Source organism: Amblyomma maculatum, chromosome 2, assembly GCF_055883805.1.
Source record: "Amblyomma maculatum isolate TAMU_Amacu chromosome 2, ASM5588380v1, whole genome shotgun sequence".
NCBI lineage: Eukaryota > Metazoa > Arthropoda > Arachnida > Ixodida > Ixodidae > Amblyomma > Amblyomma maculatum.
Genome location: NC_139345.1, coordinates 227,670,100 through 227,693,514, shown reverse-complemented (window position 1 = coordinate 227,693,514; position 23,415 = coordinate 227,670,100). Strand labels below are relative to the sequence as shown.

Sequence of the window (23,415 nt, the reverse complement as noted above, 5' to 3'; positions counted from 1 at the left end):
TCGCATCTTAGCGTTTCAGGATCGCTCAAAAGCACGGTATGATGCCCACCAGCACCACATTATTTACCATCCTGGAGATTTGGTCTTGCTGTGGCGGCCTATCAGGAAGGGGGGTCTGTCACAAAGGCTGCTGTGCCACTACGACGGACCATTTGTCGTCCTTGCTCAACTTAGCGAGCTCAACTATCGCATCGCTCGCCTCACCAAAAGCAGCCATTGCTCAGCGAAAAGTAAAGTCGCGCACGTCGTCTGTTTAAAGGCTTACCGATCACGCCACGCTGTTTAAGTCGCCCAGCGGGCTCCTGCTGTGTCGGGGGAAGTGTGACACCCAGAAATGGAAATAAGAGAAGATGAGGTCGATGAAGAAGTGGCTCGTGCTGGGACTCTCAAGTGGACATAGTTGCGTCTTCAATGTCTGTTACGCTTCCAATTCGAACCTCGCTCGTAACAGTATGTTTGGTTGACAAGAAAGGCTTTAACAGTGGGCTGTGTATTTTTATTTGCGGAGGAATTGTGTGGGGGCAGTCCTTAATCTGGGTGGAGCTTTATTGTAGCCTTTACTTGCATTCAGCTTGCCTCAAGGGGGGCTCCATCAAAAAGGGTGCATGTCATGCGTCCTTCAGAAAAGCGCTCATTGAAGTGACAGAAGCAAAGCATAAGTCTGCAGCACACCAAAATGAGCATGGCACCCAGTGCCAGGGAGAGACAGTACCTTTCCGGAGATAGCCTGGAGGAGCTCAGTGTCTTTTTTGGTGAGCTGCACTGCGTGACACGCTTCCATCACCGCCCTTGGGCTCTGCAGAAGTGTAGTTGCAGCACTTTGCTTGTGGCTACTTCAGAAAGAAAGGGTTTCTCCCCACTCCACAGCTGTTGCAAACACAAATACCATACTTACTCACATAATGCTCGCACCCCCAACATTGGGCGTCAAAAATAGGAATTTTTTTTTTCCTCGCATAATCATTGCACCACCAACACGAGAGTCGTCTGCTAGTAGTAACAAGCGGCATCTTTGTGCATGCGCTGCCAGGCGGCGATAGCGTGCTCGGGTATATCATCATCAGTTATGCTCGTCTTTTTTTATTACCTCCATGATGCTTGTAGTTGTCACCATTTTGCGAGGTGTCCGCATTGTTCCGTCCATGTTATTTGCTTTGTTCCACCGTCTACCGTGTTGCTTTTAAGCTGAAAGCTTTCGAGTACGGGCTACAGCATAGCAACTGCACTGCTAGCAGGCACTTGGGCGTCAACGAGTTCTGCGTAGTGCGCTACTGGAGACAGCGATTGCGGTGTCGATACGGACTCGGATCAAGTCTCTGAGTAGAACTGTATGGTCTGCTGTGAGCATTATACCATGGAACGCAGGGAGTGATGATGAGGCTGCGTGCGGTAAATAAAGTGCTTTTGACGACCCTGTCCTTTTATAACAAGGGTAAGTTCTGCTTGAAAGTAATGTTTTGGTTATATTTACAATAGCTGACCTAAGAATCCCAATTCGCACCTATTTAAATTTGCTTTTAGCGCTCCAAAACATTTGCTCGAAAATTTTCCCCGCATAATTATTCCACCCCTCAACTTAGCATCAATTTTCCGTGAAAAAAAGTGCGAGCATTATGAGAGTAAATACGGTATTTCAATGGCAAGCCATAGCTGCAGTGCTACAGAAAGGATGCATTGTAATTGTGTGAAATATCTCTCCCAGCCTTGTTTTGCACACTAGGTAGGACAACTTTGGAAACAAACAGAAGTCCAATAAATATCTCTCTTGTGTTATCACTTGAGATCGTTTGGTGTGTCTGCTCTCAGTGAATTTAAACCAAGCTTAGCCGGTCTTTTTCTGACAGTCTTACCTCAGCTGCATTTTGGGATGCGGACTCACGGGAGTCCTACTCATGAAGTGTATAAGGGTTTATGGGACCAGACCACTGTGTGACACACCTTCCAGGTGGCAGCTGTTCATTCTTGCCGTTAAGTTTTTTCAGCATGGAAACGTTTCATGCAGCACACAATTTTTCTCTGCAGGTTCCTTCTTGTGGGCACCGACATTCGTTTGTTCCAAGTTCCAGAAAAGGATTCAGTGAGCAGGGAAGCCAGTGAGTGTGAACACTCCTCTCTAGAATGCTTTTAGTACTGTTGCCACCAGTGTTTGCTTTGCTGTCAGGTGTTTCTGACCACGTCCCCAGTGTCGGCTTGGTTTCAAGGATATCAGGGAAGGAACATAGGCATTTATTTTTGATTGAAAGAAATGACATGGAGCGGAGAATACACATTTTGTTTTCTCCAAATCATAATTCTATAGGGGCATAGATGGGAGGCAAGGGTAAAAAAGCCCCTTCATCCTAAAGGTTGTGACACTCTCCTCTCTTGGGCTGCTTACCTCCTCAGTTTTGGGATTTCACTCTCCCCTCGGCAGGCACGCTGAACCTGCCTGCACACGTGTGGCATTGCGGGAAGGTCGATGGCTTGTTGTGCTGGCTGTTTCAAGCGTGGTTTTAAATACTGCTATGCACAAATAATATAATGAACTTGTAAATGTCACGTTGGGTTGTAGCGGCGCGCATTCCTCGCAACAACAAAGAAGGGAGAAAGAAGACACACTCAAAATGGCTCTAAATGTTTCAGGGATTTGCGCAGTATTTTTTTGAACAAATGCATATATGTGGCAATATTGTTAGTTTCCTTGTCTGACTATATCATAGGTACTCATCAGGCTGTGTTTCCCAGTGCTATGCAATTTTCTAAAAGTTTGTCATTGTTATTGGCATCACACTTTTATCCTTTTGTATGCTTTTCTGTTTATGAGCAGCTGCTAGTGTATTTCTGCTATTGACGCATCAAACGCTGTCTTGTAGGGGGCCTTGTCAAGCGGCTTTGTGTCCGTAAGCACCGTAGGATGTTTGAATAAACTGATTTGAAGAAAACTTTGCAGTTGAGCCCCTGAAGCATCTGGAACGGAAAACAAAACTGAGCAGGAAATTATGCTCACCCTAGGAGACGGCAATGAATGATGTCGATTCTGACTTGAGTTTAGTTCAGTCGTGCAGTCGTGTCGACGATCGGCTCTTCGTGACCCTATCACGCTTTCCAGTCTCTCACTATCTTCCTCTGCAGTGCCTCAAGGATGCCATCTAACCAACGTAGACTGTTCACTCCTTTAAATTCTTTCATAATGAGCCCCTCATTTCCCTTTCAATTGTCTGCTCCCGCCATACTGTACTTTTTTTTTTCTTGGGCATCGCGTCAAAAATTTTTTTATTTTGAAAAGACCTGATGGGGTGAAGCTGTGTTCAGTCGACCGATTCATCGCACAGATACCTATTGCAGACATAGGTTCACATAACTAGCAAGAAATAAAAATAAATAAACAGGAAGGTACTCTCGAAGGGACAGCTGCCTTGAAAGTGCGCAGATATTTTCACAGTTTACACAGTACCGTCCAGCACCCATATCTGCACAAAGCGCAAATCGCAGAATAGTGGCAAGTAGCCCAACAGCTGTGCAGCTAATGTCCTTTTTTGTGCAATGTCGTTTTCAAAGTGCTCGGCGTGCACATGGCATTTGTCAAGCACAGCACACACACGAACCGCGATCAACACAGGTGATCGACACGACGTCGGGGAAACACATCGTGTGCTCGTTTCTGTCGCAGTCTCTGCTACCAGCGGAACGGGTGCCAACTAGCGGTCACCAAGTTAATTTCAGCATTAGGAAAACACAGTGTGTGATGAACTGTGAACTTTGCAAACGTGGACAGTTCTCTTCCTTGCTAGGAGGCATTCGCTCAAATCATAAACACTTTCACAACACATGCATGGGATTTTCAAACAAATTTCCTCTTTTCGGAGGGCATTTCGTGGCTGCAGTGATGTTTTAAAAGCCGATTTCATCGCATTTCCAGACCGAATTCAGCGTTAATAATTTGAGCAGCTGTTCGAAAGGATAAGTGTTCCGAAAATGAGTTTTTCTCAAAATAATTTTTACACCATTTTAGACCGTTGTAAGACTCGCGTCTCCCCTTAATTAACTCTGCAGCTGTTATCTTTAAGAATTTTCGCTACTGCACGTCTTCAAGTAATTTTATTTTCCACGTGACTGCACATTTATCAACAATCTGAAAGTTTCCAGCTTAGACGCAGTTTCCTGCAATGGCCGCCGCCACTATTATACACCTAGTGTGCCTCACATTGAGGCACCCGAATTTTGACCAATCAAAACCGGCGTGTTTTGAAACATGGACCCTATAGGAAGTATCAAAGAGTTGTGCTGAGGCTTTCATCAGTGCAGTTTTAATTTTCAGCAAACTTTTGACGTTTTTACCGGCCATTAATACTAATAACAGCCTTTCACTGTTTTAAATTGCAGAATGTGATTAATAAATAGCTTTTTGTTTGCGAATTATTTATCTGTGCTCATTATCATCAGCAGTTACATTTTTGAGCCTCTTCACTCGTCAGGGAAGTTGAACAGAAATGATCAGGGAAAACCTGGTCAGGTATTTTGAAAATAGTGGTTTGCTACACACCCTTATTAGAGAATATACACTGTGCAAAGGGTAGGGGGCATGCAAAAACATATTGCTACGTTAATGACAGTAAAAGGGTTAACACCCCTAGTTGTGCCACTCTAAAAGCATGCCTTTCCGAGCCCTTTCAAATTTTACAATTCTGTACCAGCTAGCCCAGCAGACAACTTTTTTAAACCGTAATGCCTTGAGAAATTAACAGATATAACTTCCTTTGTCGTTTACTAGCAAATAACTTTTGCACCTTTTTAGTGTTGCATAGTGTCAGGTTTTCTCCTAATCTAGATAGCATCTCTGCACCCTTGTGCACACAAGACAGAGGAAAATGGTGTGTCAACAGCAAACTATGATCATTTCACTTGCAACTCAACTCTTTGACACTGTGGGTGTTTAGATGCACTTCTTACTTTGCAGCCTCAGGATGCGCAAAACAGCTATGTGCTTCTGAGGACTGATCATTGCTGGGAGCATATCATTGCCTATAGAGCATATTTAATTGAATTGGTGTGGTTGGACTGGGAGATGTCACCATTTGATGTGTGAAAAATTGCTTCTCATGTTTTCAAGTGATAGCTTTTCTAGTGCCTCTCTCCCTTGTTTGAGAAATGATGGCTTACACAGTCGTCCTCCTGGAAGAGAGTGGATGCGTGCTTTCTTGTGGCAACTGAGTAGTCACTGCTTTGCTGTCTGGTGTGCAGGTTAGTTTGGGTATGTTGCCAAACTGCCGCCTTCCTAAGCCAAATCAAAATGCAGGCCTTGTCACCAACAAATCACCAGTGTGTACTTTCATCTGTCAGCATTAATATTTCTGTGCACATTCTTCCATGGTTTCAGTGTTTTATCAAGCCACAAATAGAAACTGGGCCCTACGCTATCACGCTTCACATGAGGTGCTACACACAAGATGTTATGGGACCTCAGTTTACAAAGCAGTCCATGCCCACTGGTACTGCCATATGACAGCCGGTGAAGACAACAAAGTAGCCTGAGTGTTCATTCATATGTTACCCCGCAGTGCCCGAAGGCATTACAGCAGGGGAGTTACAACATGGAAAAAAGACATTTTCTTTACACAACACACCTGCGCTTCCCTCAGTCCATTCCATTCTGGGATTGATTTAATAAAGTAGTAGTTTGTATAAGTGCCAGTCCGTGCTTAATATTCACAAATTTCATGACTGTGCGAGGAAACATAATGAAGTTCTTTCATATAGATAATGCCAGTTTTTCCCATAATTTCCTTTGGCTCTCACCTGAGCCCACCTTTCATGCTTTCCCTTCTGCCAAGACAAATCTGGCTAATGTGTTCAACAAGTGTATTGTTTCAAGTGTCCCATACTGTGCAGAAATATCCCACAATTGGTTGAACGCAACTCAGTGAAACATTTCAAATTGCCTCTGTGTGTTTTGCTATAGAACAGAAATCTTGTTTGGATGCTGCCCCTGGGGGTATTTACTTACCAGTTGTGCCTCTGCACACCAGGTCGGGATGTCCTGCCAGGTGCTGAGCTATTGGCCATCCAGAGTGACCTGGAATACTTTCGGGTGAGTGAATCGTCACACAGTATTAGCACAGTGTGAAAACTCAGGGTCAGGGTGAGGTGATATGCTTTCAGGCTTAGAATCCTAAATTATTGCTTTGAGTAAGGGGTTCTCAAGCAGGCCTGGGTCCAATGAGCTCCTGCTCACTCCTGTCCCACTTCGGGCCAGGCACAGAGTTCCTTAAAACCCATTTTAGAGCCACCAGCTTGTGTATGTTCTGAAGGAAGCTTTGGCAGCAGTGGCTCACCAGAGCCAAGATGTTCTATCATGTCGGCAAAAAGGGATACAGAACCCATGTAGGGTTTTCGGGCACTTATGCGTGTAGACACTGAAGGCGTGGGTTACACAGCCAAGTCAGCCAAGCCAGAATAAAAAAATGGCACGTCACACTGGTTATTTTTTTTTGGCATTCCAATGGCATCAGCGGCACCAGGGTGGAGTTCTGCCACCAACGAGCCCAATTGCTTCAAAAATTCAGTACCTGGTGAAGTAGGAAAGTACGCTGCTGCCAAAGAGGGAACGGCAGATAACTAGTGAAAGCCTGACAAGCCGTCACGTGATTCGTGCTCAGCTGAGCCACATTGATCTTGTGACTGTAGTTATCAGCATTCGTTCTGAGCAGTGGGCAACAACCTGATAGCCAAAAACAATTAATGCTTGCAAAACTGAACCAAAGGACAGAATAAACTGAGGGCTGATCAGCGACATCGCCCAATTGTAAAAGTTTGAGAAGCCCTGCTTTGAGTCATTTGTTGCTTATACTTTCCTACCTCGAGAGTGCCAGTGCCGGGCTGTGAACTGTACTGCTACCATGACGTGACCACAGAATGGAAAACAGACTGCTGATTGAGTGTGCACAGCATTTCAAAAACATTGAAACAGCTTTATAGCCAACAGACTAGGAAGTTGCAATATTTCCTGTAATAAATATTAATGGACAAGCAGCAAGAATTAGGAGGAGACAAGTTGGTTGGGTGACATGATGAATAAGACCAAGAGCAAGAAGTAAACAAGACATCGTGAAAAGAAAATGTAGTCGTAATTTTTTTTTCCTTCAGTCGATTCCTAAATATTTCTGCGCAATTTTGAGCCTACATTTATTAACGACCGTTTGAAATCATTGCATTTTCGCATTCCTAGATTGACCATTCGACCCTGTAGGCCGGGTTAACGGTTCTCAATGACGTCATGTTGATACATTCAGAAACATATACTTAGACACAGTTTTAAACTTTATTGGACCTAAAATAATAGGTTTCCGTTAAACTTAGCCAGTAAGAAAGAGTGCACTAATTATTTGCTTGCGCTAATGTCTTCCGTCCATTTGTAGCATGTGACCGCGATCGTGCCTACTCCGTCTGCTGTTCAGGCGGTAATGGCTGCGTCCGGAACCCGCGCCCGCGCTCTTTCATGTTTGGTTTGTTTGTTCCCTTTATACTTCCTACAACTTCTACCGTGCTCAATCTTCGCCTCTTTTTCCGTGTTGTGCGGAATTGAGTGCTCGCTATGCCAATCGTGTGCATCGCGAGATTGCAGCACGACTTCTCTGAGTGGAAATAACGTTCGCTTTCACAAGTTTGGGCACACAGATTGGGTTCATGTGTTGGGACTACTTTCTACTAGAAGTTCGAAGCCTTGGTAAGGAAACGAAGAAAGCTCACCTCAAACGAGACGTCATACCGCTGGCCCAGTGAATCGGCAAAACAAGTGCAGGCGGTGTGAGGTAAGTTCGCGTGATAAAAGTAGTGAAAGTAGTTGTGATTTGTAGCCCTAACTTTCAGTTGCTAATAGATATGCCTATTTGAGAGCTACTCGACCAGTCCTATTTGATTATTTCCTGCCAGACTGCCCTTATAGCAGTAATATGCTCATTTTCTTCTCATGTCACGAGCATACATTGTGTCCAAGTAATTAGGCTATAGTTTAACAATGGCCCATTCTGTGGTGTTTCCAATGTTCAGGATCTCGAAGAGGGAGCAGGAATTGATTAGTTTCCTATTTTCAAGTGATATAATTGAATGCTTCCAACCTGGGGTGGTAATGTTGTGGAGGCATGTCAAACCAGTTTTTGAGCCAGTGAAGGCGGTCATGCATTTCAGATGCAGGTAATGATAGTATGGCTAATACTATCAAGTTGGCAGTCATATGTCCATCATTAGCCGATATTGAGGCATCCATTGATAATGTACCAAGAGAAAATTTATCTGAAATATATTGTCTTATTTTATCATTGTTTAGATTGTTTGTTTTATCAGTAATGTTATATTTGCATAAAAAATTACATTCGTCATTACATGTTTAATTCTCATTTTATCAACTTTCAGATATATACAGGTGCACACACATCATGAGGCCAGCATAACAGGTGCCCTTACCAGCATACTGTACCACTCAGAACAGGCCCCTTGGTTCCACTTTGATAACATTCATTCCACAGCACTCGTCTAGTCCCATAGAATCTGGTGCCTTAGACCCCAAAGAGGAGGATCATGTTAAGCAGAGCTCAGAATCCTTCACATCATTCATTCCTAGGGCAAAAATTGTTCAGCTCAGAATCCTTTACATCATTTAACAAGACATTCCTAGGGTAAAAATTGTTCACCCCAAAAGCTCGTGCACTGCCTGTCCTTGCATTATGATGCTATGATTATCAGATCAACCATCCAGGAGAAATATGTTCACATAAGGGTTAAAAAGTCAAGTTATTGATTGGAAATGCGGATAGGTTGGCTGAAAAGTTGAATATCTGGCCTACTACTCTGTACAGGGAACGGGAAAGAGAAAACCAAAGAGGGTCGTGACTTGATTAAAATATACAGAGGAATAATAACTTGCACCACAGTCACGAGTAGAGTCCTGTGTCACTCGAGAAGCAGCAGAAAGCCTGCACTGCCTGTAGAGCTTTCCGTTTCTGTCCAAGCGGCCAAAAGTTAAGTCGTCTGAGAGGGGCCAAAACACTTCAAGGAAGTAACTCGAGTTATTGGATTGCACGCCTATACACACCACTAATACACGCTCCAGTCTCCGTAATGTCACATGTGGAACATTCCAGACTGTCCAATTAAGTATACATATATGTGTATGAAAGCCATGTTTTAAGTGCAGTCTATGGAGAAAGCATGCACTATGGCACATAATTCCACGCGGAACAGAAAACGATGTCGGGTCAAGCCTTCAAAGATAGATGTTTCCGGTGTCTGGCTAGGCTCAATAAGTCACTGCCACACTTCTGATAAAGCTCGAAAGAAGACAAGTGGTATCCGTTCTAGTAAAATGCACAACTGTTTGGAGGCCACTGCTGAGGGTGCCGTTTGCTTCAGCATTGGCCTGCTCATTTCCATCAAGCCTTCAGTGTGCATGGATCCACTAAAGCACTGTCTTGTGGCCTTGAGCACGAGCAGTTATAAGGAACTCAGTGGCTGGTAGGGTTGTGGCGTAGAAAACTTGCACAAATTTGTAATGCTGGCTTTGAAACTGTGAATACACACCACTTCTGAAGTGGTTCCCCACAGATGTGGCAAACCTCTTACCAAGGGGCTAAAAGCTCAGCAGCAGTTGGCGGAGAATCAGGCCCTAAAAAAAAAAAAAGAGTCGTGTTCTGAGCGGGCATCACCACAGTTCCAGGCGACACTTGTGGTGATACAGATCCATCTGTGTATAGGCTTCCAAAGCACCGTCGAGCGGCGCTGCTGCTCCTGACAGGAAGCGCCATCTCTGACAGAAAAATAGAAACTGGGGATAAACGCGGCGGCACCACTTAGGCATCCCGTGCAAGTTTTCTCCTTTCGCTCGCTCGCTTCTGCGTACGTGCAGACGTCTCGTGCTGCTTTGTCGCGCGGGCACTCACTGGACGCCGCCGGCTCGCTCGCTGCCTTCACGGCGTGCGCCGTGCGCTTTCTCTCGCACGAGCACGCGCATTGACGCGCCCCCGCAGGTGCACCGCGACATGCAACCCGCATTCCGTCTTGATTGGGCAACCTGACGCGTACTTCCATGAAGAATACTTTATTATAAACGGGAAACTTTTTATTCACGTCTGCACTGTAGAGCAGACAACAGACGGGGATGAGTAAATATTGATTGTGAATGCGTCCCACGTTAGCAAAAAGGTAGGAATGCATCTCGAGGTAAGTCCGCTATGTAATTATATTGTCGTACATAATATCTTTAAAAACTGCTAAAGTATCATCCGTACTATGGAATAAAGTGGCCCGCTCGTTGACCATCGTTTTGGCCTGTAGCATGCGATCTATATACGGATTTGTTTTTTTATTATCACGACGTTACCAAAGGAAATTTCGCAGTAGAAGAATAAGTATATAGTTCGAAGGAGGTGTTTCTTCAAATACAAGAACGCTAGCAATCTCATAAGCACATGCGTGCTCCGTGCGCTACACGCGATATAACCGGCTAGCTGGCTCGGAAGGCAGGTGAAATCCAAGCTTGTACTACACAGTGTTTTATTTTGGTTCTTATTAAATGGTAGTGCTTCATTTATAATATTTGGTTTGCACTCACGAACCCTGTGACGCGAATGGGGTGTTCCTTGCGAGTAGTGTTAGTCGAGCCATAGCTAGGATCACTTTTGTACTGCACTTCCGACGTATCTTCGTTAAATATAATAATAATAATAATAATAATTATAATAATTGGTTCACGTATTGGCCAATTTGCGAAAATCTGTAAAAGCGTCTCAGCAAGGCATGTTTTCCAACGCCGCCCCCACCCCAGAAAAAAAAAAGGCCTCGTTCCTAGATATTTTCTTGGTCAATCTAAAAATGAAAAGGCAGCTGTGGACACTTAGAGCACATTTACACATCAGTCTCGATTGCGGACGTCACATCTGTTAATTTGGTTGCTTTCAGAGCACTCACAAAGCAGGGAGATAGCACAAAAAATCGGCAAAACTAGACATGCGGGGAGTGAAGAGAAGGATAATCTTCCATCCTCTTCACTCTTTATGCATGGTGTTTAACCACTGTACTTTTTTGATGGCTCTCCAAGCCGTCTTTGTCAACTGTCAACATTTCTGAGTTTACGAAGAAAGGGGAAATTGGCTCTTTTCGTTTCCACAAAGAACGCGAGACTTCTCAGAACGCTGTCATGGGGTTGGAAAACAGGTCTTGCGGACACGCTTCCAAAGGAATCTGCAAAGTTTCACATGTGAGCCTCGAATTTGGGTGCTTCGCCTACTATTGTGGCTTCCCATGGCACAATGCTACTTAGTACATCCGTTCCGCATCAGCGGAAGCGTTTTTGTATCGCCAAATAACCGCCAGGCACAACGCGATCGCCGCGCGTGCACAGGAATCTAGCGGAGCGTCTGCTCCGGCGAAGCCCCATAGTTTCACATTTCGCCTCCACGCCAGGAATGCGGCGCTGCCGTAGCGCGGCGAAACTTGAGCTTGGGTTCCCTATACATGGATATATAGCTCTAATATTCTCACCAGATGTGTGTCAGATTTCAATTGATCAATCAATCAACCAAAGCGATCTTTATTTGTACGCAAAGAAATACATAAAGAATATTTGGACCGATAGCTTAAGTTGCTAATTGGTACCATGGATTTCTTCAGCATCCCGAGAGCATGCAAAGGAACCAAAGGTTGAGTCATTACACACAGAGGTTGGGTGTGGTAATATGTGAAAAACTACTGTTCAGCTGCTCTTTATCAGTGGTGTTGTGCAAGTAGGCGTAAATACACATATAGTGGTTCGTGTGACAAGTATGTTGATATTGGGCTATTCTAAGGTAACAGGGCAAAATGTGGATGGGAGCACAAGACCTGTCTTGTCCTCTCGTGCTCCCGTCCATGTTTTGCATTGTTACCTCAGGATGGAAAACCAACAAGCCCAAGCTACTGTTCTGGCTAGCGTGCCATTGTTTGAGGTGCATTGCAGCAGCCAACGTTTCCCCTAAGCACCTGCACTTCTACGCTGTAAAGCTTGAAGCCAAAAAAGTGCATGTTAAAGAGTACTGGGAGGGGTGCACATATGGGTGTGCACCATTTTCCTGGCTCGGGGGATCAGATTCCAAGCGGGCTAGCACACACAGCATAAAGCACATGTAGCAAAAGTTTGGACTGTCGAACCGAGAAGTCTGCAGTTCAGTTCCTTCCCTTATATATTTCAGTTTGTATGAGTATCGCTTGTCTGTGCTTGTGGGATTAAATTGGGAGAACCTCAGGCAGGCAGATGAGATTAGGAAGGTTGCGGGGATCAGAATCAGATGGATGCAGCTGACAGGGTTATTTGAATGGATATGGTAGAGGCATTTATACACACAGCTATAGACCTTTTCACGACCCTTGGAGAAACCGGTTTGACTGGGCTGAGAACCAGGTGTGGGGGGCGAATCTGCAGCTTTTTCCTGTGTTATGAGCACAGCCCAGTCTCCAATATGGCAGCTCCCTTTGGCCAATTTTGAAAAGGTCAATATACAGTTTTGCAATTATGATGTATTTGCAATCAGTGCTAAAAAAAAGTGCACCCATCAAAGGTACAGGTAGGGATTGAGTACACAAAATTGATTCTAAGTGAGCCTATCTATGTTTTGTAGATTCTGAGGGATGGCAAGTGTAGCAGGGGGCAGCAGAAAGTCAGGCAGGCAGATGAAATTAGGAAGTTTGTGGGGATCAGATGGATGCTGCTGACAGAGGATTGGGTTATTTGGATAGATATGGGAAAGGCATTTATATAAACAGGTCTATACAGCTGTGTAATTATGATGTATTTGCCATCAGTGCTAAAAAATTGCACCCGTCGAAGGTATAGGTAGGGATTGAGTACAGAAAATGCATTCTAAGTGCGCCTGTCTATGTCTTGTAGATTCCAAGGGAAGGCAAGTGTAGCAGAAGGCGGCATGAGTTCAGGCAAGCAGATGAAATTAGGAAGCTGGCAGGAATCAGATGGATGCACCTGGCACAGGATCAGGTAATTGGAGGAATATGAGAGAGGCATTTATATAAACAGGTGTGTACAGCTACGCAAATATGATGTATTTGCAGTCAGTGCTAAAAAAATTATCCCCGTCAAAGGTATAGGTAGGAATTGCACACACAAAACGCATTCTAACTGAGCCTATGTGTTGTAGATTCCATTGAAGGCAAGTATAGCAGGGGGCCGCAGAAACTCAGTCAGGCAGATGAGATTAGGAAGTTTGCGGGGATCAGATGGATGCAGAGGATCGGGTTATTTGGATGTATATGGGAGAGGCATTTATACAAACAGGTATATACAGCTACACAACTATGATGTATTTGCGGTCAGTGCTAAAAAAAATTGCACCCATCAAAGGTGTAGGTAGGGTTGCGGACACATGGATGGATGGGAAAATATTTACAGTTGAACCTGGATCTATCGAACTAGAAGGCGATCGCGAAATAGTTCGATATATCGATAATTCGATATATAGAAATCGGCTTGAGACGGCACTTATGATGCAAAAAAACGATACCGTATTTGTTGCGTAATCAACCCACTCGCAAATGAACCCACCCTCCACTTTTGCACCCGAGAAGTTTGAAAAAAAAAAAAGCGTTTAGGCCAGCTCGCTCACATGCTAGCGATTGAGCGATCTCAGCAACGAGCGACAGCGACAGAGCAAAAAATTTCCAACTCGTTAGAACTGAGTCCCTCTCGCTGCTCTATCCACCGCGGCAGCTCAAAACAAGGTTACTGTGTTGCCCGGCAGAAATCGCGGGCGTTTTTGCTTGCAAGTCGATAGCGCGCGCCACTCCGTTTCGGTCGTCTCACCCACAGCTCATTTCTTGGCAGCGTGCCAAGATGCTGCGCAGCGATATCGTCATGGCGTGTTTATTTTTTTATAGCTCCTGCGGTGGCGGGGAGCGAACTTGGTAGATGCCCGTGATGGCTTGGTTGCACAAGCCTCGTTCGATTTATCACGCTGCGCTTGGGGCGGGTGTAGTCCATTCCCCAAAATCATTGAAAAGCATGATAGCTGCAAATGCAGTGTGAAGCGAAAAATGCTAAAAGCCGGTGTCATGATCGCAGCTGACCGCGTGCTTTCGTTGATTCATGCATGCAAGGATAAAAGACTCCCGCAAAAAAAAACTGGTTCTTCTTAATGTCCGCAGCCACTATATCTTGCGGTACGCCACACGTACAGCACAACGATAAGAATAGACGACTCTCGCAAAAAAAATGAGAGATCTGCCACTTCTTAACATCCGCAGGCGCCATAGCCATGTCAGCCGTTGCGCGCAGAGGGTTCGCAACACACGCTGGAGAGGGCGTCCGAGGTTCTGTCTGAAAACAGGCTGAGCTCGCTTGGCGCATGCGTGCTGCTGCGAACGAAGGCCGGGAGAGAGGAAGGAGAGAGACAGCTCGGCAAAAGAATGAGCTCATCCTCGCGCTTCGCTCTTTTGCGTTTTTCCCCTCTCGTTCCCACCGGTTCTTTGGTTCATTCACGCACATGGCTTGCGAACGTTACGTGCTGGCATGCGGGAAACGATAACCACAGATGTGCTCACCTTTGGGGAATGGGCATGACGCTGCCCAGACCAGCCGTCACCGAACTGTCCCCTCTCATTCCTTCTGCGCGTGGCTTGAAAACGTCACGCAGGAAACGGCCGAGGGTGATGCGATCGTCTTTGGGGAAGGCACATTTTCCAGTGCGTGGTGCGGAGTTCGATATATCGAATGACCGGTGAAATTGAGTTCGATATATGACGCGGCTTTCCTATACTTTTATATTGGATTTTCAAGGGGATATTCCGCGAGTTCAATATAACCGAAATTCAATATATCCAGCTTCGATATATCTGGGTTCGACTGTATTTTCATTGGCTTTAAGAGGTGAGGGCTCAGTTTGATTGTTGGCCGCGCCAGATGGCCACTCAGTGACCTGAGCCTGGATGGCCGGGTCCGAGTAGCGCAGCACGGCCTCCCATTTCTTGGCAGCAAATTTGCAGGTGGCGAATAGGTCGGGTCTAAAGTGGTGTCGACGCCACACTCTGCATTTAGGGTCAACCTGTTCTTTGAATATATATGAATATACTTTGGGGCAGGGGAAGGAACGGGTTTGTAGCTGGTGCCAGAGTATCTCCTGGGCTTTGCTTAATGAATTATGTAGGGGAGGGAAGATGCTCCTTCTCAGGCTAAAATGGTGAGTTATATTGTCACGTGCTTCGGGGCATCAGGAAAGGAAGAAGAGGCTGGAGAGAAGAAGAAGAAACAGAAGACACAGTGGTGTGTGCTGGTGTTCCTTGCGTGACTCGCAGCGCTTTAGACTACCTATAAACACCCCCGTTACGTACTGAGTACGTAACAGTTGTGGTGGAGTTTGCGGTGTAGATCAACACGGATCCCCGTTGTCTTCGACGAAGCCGCCGGCTCGCTGGTTTGCCACCCCTACCATCTGACATGGCTCAAGACGGCGACGCTGTCCGAACAACACCTGCGGTGAGCAACTGGCAGCACTACCGCAAGCCGCGCACATTTGGTGGAAAATCTGATGAGGACGTCGACGACTGGCTCGTCTGAATAGTTTACAGTCCACAGCAAGGTGTGGCCTCTGGTGACTGAAACTATGCAACGAGGCACCAAGACACTCTTCTTTGCACAGGCCAGCGTTGTAGGTTCCACTACGGCGTCGAAATTCTCGCACAAATTCGTAGATGAAATAACTTGAATGAATTCTCCGGACATCGCAGGTACAACTGTATCTTCAGACACAGAAAACGCTCCTAAATCAAGCGACGAGGTTTCGACAAGGGCCGACATCAACGCAGCATTAAGCGAGATCTGTCCACTACGGCAGTCTAACGTTGCACCACACTGTTGCAAAAAGTCTATACCTAGAATTACTTCATGCGTGGGATGAGGCAACACTGTGAATTCGGTTCGAAACGCTTGGCCCCCAATCACAACTTTCGCATAGCACACACCCAAAGGCACCAATGATTCACTGCCAACACCACGGAATACCACAGCTTGATTCACGCTAAACATCACTTTATGTCCTAATCGATTCTTGAATGCTAAACTCATAACAGAGACTGTTGCGCCAGTGTCAATTAGTGCCATCGTGGGGATGCTATCAATGGATACTTCGAGTTTGTTCTTTAACATAAACACAGGCAGAGGTATTGGGAACGTTGATTTTCCGGCGACCTCACCCCCATCGGCTGCGTCTTCTAGTTTCCCGAAGGGGAAGAACGGCGCCGAGGAAACGGTGATTGTCGCTGTCTTTGGGTTGGCGGCGTCAAGCTGCGGTTCGAAGCAGGCGATCCGTTTCGCATCTCTGCCGGGCGGTATGTATCCAGAGTTGGTGTCGTATAAAATTCAGTGTCAAAATGATTAGAAATGTTGGGCAGCGGTCGATGATCTTGTGGTAGCAGGCCCCGCCGACGGCAATACCGGAAGATGTGTCCGGTCATGCCACAGCTATAACACACGGGTTGCTGGCGCCACCGGTCCGAGTAAATGCGGGCGGAAACTAGTTCTGGTTGGCGGTAGTAATCGGGACGGTGTTGCTGACGAACCAGCTGGCGTGTGTAGGTGGTTCTTCGGCCCATCCGTGGCTGAGAAGTGTTTAAATCATTATGCTGTCTGCCCTCGCCAAAGCGTGATGCATTTAAAGCCGGAGTCCAGGAAGTTGATGGGGTCGCGGGTTCTGCTTGCAGCGCGCAACCATCATACTGGTGTTCGTCCCGGCACGCAGAGTCTTTGTCACGCAACAATTCTTCCCGCACAATCCTGCGTATCAGATGAGCCATGGACTCCGGACCACTGACATCAACGCTCGCAACAGATGTGACGTTGGCCAGTCACCCAAATTTAAGAGTGATACGGCGCAACTTCAAGGTTTCGAAAGTGCGGCAGTGCCTGATGAAGTCAGCTGTAGAGTTCAAATTGTCTTTGCTGATAAGAAAATTATAGACATCTACAGCGATACCTTTAAGCAGGTGCCTCACTTTATCTTCCTCGGACATCCAAGGGTTTACTACCTTGCACAATTTCATAATATCCTCGATATATACGGTGCATGTCTCGCCAGGTACCTGGGCCCGCTGCATCAACGTTTGTTCTGCGCGTTTCTTCTTCGCGGATCCGTCGCCAAAGCAGTCCTTTATCTCTTCTGTGAAACAATCCCAGCTGGTAAGTGAGTCTTTATGATTTTCAAACCAAACTAGGGCAGTGCCTTCCAAGAAGAACACTACGTTCGCTAGTTTCACAATCGCGTCCCACCGATTGTACCGGCTCACCCGCTCGTAGTTGGAACGAAAGCAAGGCCTCCCTCATGCCCGCGGGAAACGAGGTACTCACCGCCTGGCCGACGAAACCTCGGGCGTATTTGGGAGCCTTCTCGTTCTCGGGATTGCCCGAGTGAACCGGAATACATACCAGTTCTACCAGGAACTGGACGGTAGCTTTTAAGGATATTCCTTGCGGCAGCCAACAGATGGCCGCTCCCGAAATACCATACGGCTGTTTTGGAGTCACTGACTAAACACCTGCTTCGGTAGAAGCGACGGCTAGCGCAATGGCTGCTTCCTCTGCAACCTCGGAGGTTCTTGCGCGTACAGTAGCTGAAGCTAAGATTTTGAAAGGTGTGGACTCACGAGCCCCAGTCACTGCACAAATCGCGAAACCTCGGTCCATCTCTTCATATTCAGCCGCATCTACATAAGCAACTGACTGGTTTCCTTTGTATTTGGTGTGTAGTGCATGTGCGCGTGCTAGTCGCCTGCTTTTGCGGTGAATGGGGTGCATATTCTTTGGGAGGGGCTCTATAACAAGCTCCTTCCTGATTGCTGTGGGTATTTGCCTAGGATCGTCTGCCATGGGTTCGGCACTGATGCCTAGCCTCAGCAAGACAAGCCTCCCGGCTTTGGTGCGCGCCAATCTGGAGTACTGCAATATTAAATGCTCTTCCTTGAGTTCATTAAGTGTGTTGTGCATTCCAAGAGCTAGGAGACTATCGGTTGAGGTGTTTCTCGATATTCCTAGTGCTGTCTTGTGAGATTGACAGATAAGACACTCAACCTTTTGCTTTTCGTATTGGTAAAGGTGCAGATAGGGCAGGGTGTAGACTAGCCTGGTGATGATAAAAGCCTGAATGAGTCGACAGGTGTCGTGTTCTTTCATGCCCCTCCTCTTGATGGCTATTCGTTTGATTAGTTTGGCTTTTTGGGTGACTGTTGCGGTCTGTTTATCTAATGTTGCTAAATTTTTGTGGTTACTTTGAATGAACATGCCTAGGATTCTGAGGGCTCTACTTGTTTGTTTTGTAGTGCTTTGAGCTCTACCCTGATTGCAGGAGGCGGAGGTCTGTTCTTTCGATTGGTGCCTCCTCGAACTACAAGTTTGGACTTAGAGTGTGAACAGTCGACTGCTTCCTGAAGCACACTTTCTATTAGGGCATCACTTCTACTGTTCACCCACAGGTAATGTCATCTGCGTAAAACGTATGCTGTAGCCACTCGATTGCAACGAGTCTGGGGGGCAGTGTTATCAGTGCAGTGCTGAAGAGGAACAGCGACATCGCAGAGCCTTGTGGTGTTCCCTTTCCGCCCAGAGATATTGTTACGACGGGGGTTTTACGTCGGAGCGCTGAACAACAGGTCGATACGGCAGGGAGCTCAGCTGGTCAATGGCAGCGCGTCCGGCACGAGAGTCTTTTTCAACATCTTTCTCCTTCGCTTGTGCTGTCAGCTTCATCTTCTTCAAGACTGTTACAATATGTTGTCTGGTTCGATTGCACCGAGAGTGAGCTCGGCCGTCCTGTTCGAAAAGAAGGACCGGACGTACCCGAAGACTCTGTCCAGGATTCAAAAGCGAGAGGTTTTCTAATATCGCCTCGTGCGAGACATTATTGAAGGCTTTACAGAGATAAGCCCTAGTATTGCCCTCGTTCCATGACAGTACCTGCGATCCAGAACATCCCTTGGCAGCTGGATCATGACATCCTCCGTGGAGAGGCTGGGTCTGAATCCTATCATGGTTGAGGGGATGATGTCATTGTCCTCTACATAACCCTGCAGCCTGCTGAGAATGATGTGTTCCATTAGTTTGCCGAGGCACGACGTTAACGAAATGGTTCTTAGGTTTTCTATGTTAAGCTTCTTCCCTGGTTTCGATATGAATGTCACTTTGGCATGTTTCCATTCCTGTCGTACCTCTCCTTTCCTCCAATAAGTGTTCATGAGGGCAATTAGGGCCGAAAATGAGCTGATGTCTAAGTTCGTCGCAGGCTTTCGAGGCGCGCCCCGACTTTGCAGACAAGATGGCGACTGCCGCCTGTTCGGGTCGTTCTGGTTCGTCCACCTTGCAACGGTTGGAAGCATTTTCAAGAGACAAGATTCGAGTCAAGTCTAAGAGACGCTGGCTGTCGAAGTAAACGAACGAAATGATCTGCAACGTTTATGCAGGCCGAAAGCTGTGCTGTCGGACTACATGGCGGAACGACATGTTTAAAGACGTCCCGCCTCTCTACCTTAGCGCCTAATGCCAAGAAAAAGTGTCCCCGAGTATAGTGCTAGGTGTCGTGTTCAGGTACATTTGGCATAATGTATTTAGTAGCTCCGCGTCCGTAACTTTGTACTTTTGTATAATTTGTGCGAGGTGATCCCGCGCAGCAGATTTTGTTTGTGTTGGGTCAAGCAAGTGTCAGAGCAAGAGCCAGGTTTTCTTACTGCCGAGCTGTGCATTCATTCCGTCGCAGATTTGCCCCCACTGTTGTTTCTCCAGGTCGCTGGCATGTGCCTCAATCTTTTCTAGTTGTGCAGTGCTCTGTCGCAGCGTTCTGTTTAAACACTGCTTTTTCCAACGGTGAAACAAACTAGCGTGAGCCTCCCACATGTGCAGTAGTAGCGCGTCCGTGGTTGTGTTGTCCTGACCTGCGCATTGTGTTTCGGCTGTGCTGCTGTGAACGTCAATAATAAGTACACTGGTCCAGTCTTTCAGGTCCGTTATGTTGGAGGGGGCGGTTTGTTCCCTCAGTTGTCTAAATTTGTCACAGTCCGTAATTGCGAATTTTGCGGTTAAGCATTTATGTGGCATTGTGTTAAACTTGACGGAGATGTTGTAGTGGTCACTGCCTAGCGAGTGTTGTGTGTTGTTCCAGCAAGCGTCCTGAATGTTTTTGCTTAGGATTAAATCAGAAGAGGTGTCTGCACTTACGCTGTTGCCTATTCTGGTGACTTCCTGCTGATCGTTAACAATAGAGAAGCCAAAATCTTGGGCTGCTTCCCAGATTCTGGTGCCTTTGGCGTGGTTTTGTTGTAACCCCATGCCGTGTGACGTGCGTTAAAATCGCCTACCTCCAGTAACTACACCCTGGCTGTGAGCTTTAGTACTTTCTCTAGTAGACCACGGCAGCCTTGATCGGCGTTTGTGCGGCAGGGCTTGCTACGGCTGTCTTATTTGGCGCGCACCGCATTGAAAAAATGTAGTTAGAGAAGTTCTTTTGCGCGCCGCGATGGGGGGGGGGGGGGGGGGGGGAGCTCTCCTCCCACTATAGTCGATGACGGCGCGGCATGGCATATCGCTGGAGAAGCGCATACTTCGAAAGGTGCACGTGGGCATCTGGAGACAGCTTCGCTGTAAAATTTGGTGACAGTTGAAGGAAACCACAAGGAAGTCAAGATACGTCGTTCTATAAGCCAACAACATGTTTACAAATAAAGGAGGAACTCGATACGCCGCAGCTGACTGGGGTGAAAATTAGGGCTGGCGCCCATAGGAATACATGGAACCGAAAAGTTCCAAAGCAGTTTTCTCATTTCACGGGGTACCTGTGATGTGGTTAGTCAGTACAAAGCAACTATGAACATCGTAGAACAGATCACGAAAGTATGACATCTCATTACCATGGCGAAGTATTTTTAAAAATACCGCTAAATGTATGGGGCTGCGAGTTCGGAGGGCGACCCGTAGAAAGCATGTAAACACAGTTTTTCTCGTTTCGCAGAGCACAAGAAGTGGTAGCCAGTCGTTAAACGTTGGCCAGCACTTTGAAGAAATGTGTGACAAAGTATGTTGCGTCATTTCGGAGGCAATCTAGTTTTAAAACTCTCCAAATAATCTGTGTTGTGAATCGCAGACACCCCCAAAAAGAAAGCTGGGTGTAGCGAATCACAGTTTTGTTTATAGTCTGATATGCCCCATGGGTAAGTTAGCTTGATAATACTGTCGCTTAAGCAGGTGTCAAACGCAGCTGTCAAATGCCATACGACAATATTGACCGAACGAGAATTGTGCATTGCAGCAGACGACGGCGTAGCCGCCTCCAGATCTGGAGCGTCTGTTAGCGACAGCGCTGGTGGTGCATGGTCGTTTGTAACTGTCCGCGGTCAGTTTATCGTGCTGTGAAGAGTCCTGTAAATCGTCAGACTTTCAGTGCTTGCAAGGGAATGTGGTGTGTGATGCAGCAATGTCGGACTACGTGAAAAGCATGCCGGAATCGGATAAACAGCGCTACAATGAAAAGCTGTACACTGACGACGTTGTGCACCCGGACCCATTTGCTGTTGTTTGGCTGTAGGAAGAAAGGAAGAGAAAGAAAATGCACGGGCCTGCTGCTGGCTCTTTAGCTGAGTCACCTCCCCTGCCTCGTGCGGACAGAGAAGAAAATAGAGTAGAAAGGAAAAAAAAGAGGGAGAGAAAGACACGGGCCGCAAAAGCCGTCATCCACCATCAAAGCAGTGGCGGGTGCAATGACGGCCTACAACAAATAAAATCCAATGGGGCCCGCCGCAAGCGGCGTTGACCTACCGTCCCAGCCCTATAGGACCAGGAACTGCCACCCTTCACCACCTCCGCATCCTCCTATTTGCTATGTCTGAAACACATTGGGAAGTCCTCCAGGCTTATGCGGGTGCTCTTACACTATTGGGCATGGCAAACATTGTAGTGTATGTGATTTTTTTCTCCGAGTCACTTCACTGCAGAGACCGTCCAGGCATGCAATTATTTTGAATCAGGTGGGTGAGCACAAATTCAGCAACGCGCATATGCTAGCTAAATATTTTTCGTTTATCTTTTTTTTTCTCCGTGGCATCGCTATGTCTGTAGTACATCGGTCTGCGCTTTCTGTGTGGTTTCCTGGTCTTATTTTTTTTTCCGTACGGCGCAGACCATGCAGCGCGTGCACGGACGTCGGAATATAGAGCCTGTCAAAATGTTTGCTTACGACTTGTTCACTGCATGCATGTATCACGACACAGCTACATATTCATTCATTTTAACACTTACCGTCTACATAGCCATGATCAATGTTTTCAGTACGAATGACGTTATGCCTGTTATTTTGCGTTTTCTTGCCACTCAATTAAAAATGTTAACCATGTCTCGATGGCATCATTACTGCCTTACGCAGCTCGTGCAAACTGCCGGCCCTTGCAATATTTTTTTTTTTATCACGGTTTTCCACCATTGCATATCACGCAAGCTTCCCAGGCACTGCGATACACATTGCACGTGGCCGCCCGAGCGGGAGCGAGGGGTGAGGAGCGCATGCCGCGGTGCGGCGACAGGAGCGCACAGGCCCCTCTCTGCAATTACGCTCTCTCCATGCGATTGGGGCGGCTGGAGCATGCACCGCTGCACGCGCCGATCGAGGCGTGGCCGTGAGTAGACGTGGTATTCCTGAGGCTGCGTCTTTTGGGTCAGCTGTACAAGTTTAGAATGAAGAGCTTTGTATTTCCTTTTTTCCCTCATAGTGTAATTGACGTCGGTGTCGTCGAATATGTGCTGTAGGGCAGTGATGTTTCGCTGAATGAAAGTCCTGCTGGTCCTGCTTGTTCGACTCGCCTGTTTGTACAAAAGATTTGTAGCCTGGTAAATTGATTGGTCTCCTATTTTCTTGGAGTGCTATTACATCTGGTTTGCTAACTGAGTTTTGAATCTGGAGCAGCAGGTTGCCCCGCTTTCTGTGGAATGACCTGCAGTTCCACTGCCATACCTCAATTTCTTGGCGAGGGGCCATCTTTGTGCTGAAGGTTTGGCAATATTGCCAGAGTTGTTGACAACCTGTCGATAATTATATCTAGTCTGGTGGATTGACTGGCAATTGCTGTTTCTATGGCTGCTACGTTGCCTAAAATTTTGTCCTGTGTGTCCATACATCATCATCAGCCTGACTATACCCACTGCAGGGCGAAGGCCTCTCCCATATTTCTCCAATTAACCCGGTTCTGTGCTAGCTGCATCCACTTGACCCCTGCGAACTTCTTAACCTCATCCGCCCACCTAACTTTCTGCCACCCCCTGCTATGCTTTCCTTCCCTTGGAATCCAGTTTGTTACCCTAAGCGACCATCAGTTATCCTCTCTTCGCACTACATGTCCTGCCCATGCCCATTTCTTCTTCTTAATTTCCACTAGAAT

The 23,415-nt window shown here is 46.7% G+C and overlaps 1 protein-coding gene across 3 annotated transcripts in view; it reads left to right on the top strand.

The window, feature by feature from the left end:
* Window positions 1-23,415, top strand: part of LOC146201456 (GATOR2 complex protein MIOS-like) — a 279,626-nt gene that overhangs the window by 38,427 nt on the left and 217,784 nt on the right. For 2 of the 3 annotated variants that reach the window (XM_084595858.1, XM_084595859.1), the window contains 2 exons: window positions 2,023-2,093; window positions 6,006-6,067. In XM_084595858.1, the coding sequence (XP_084451984.1) occupies window positions 2,023-2,093; window positions 6,006-6,067 (133 nt within the window). Of the gene's footprint in view, window positions 1-2,022; window positions 2,094-6,005; window positions 6,068-23,415 lie in introns of those variants that run through there. The other variant, XM_084595860.1, reaches the window with a different exon arrangement.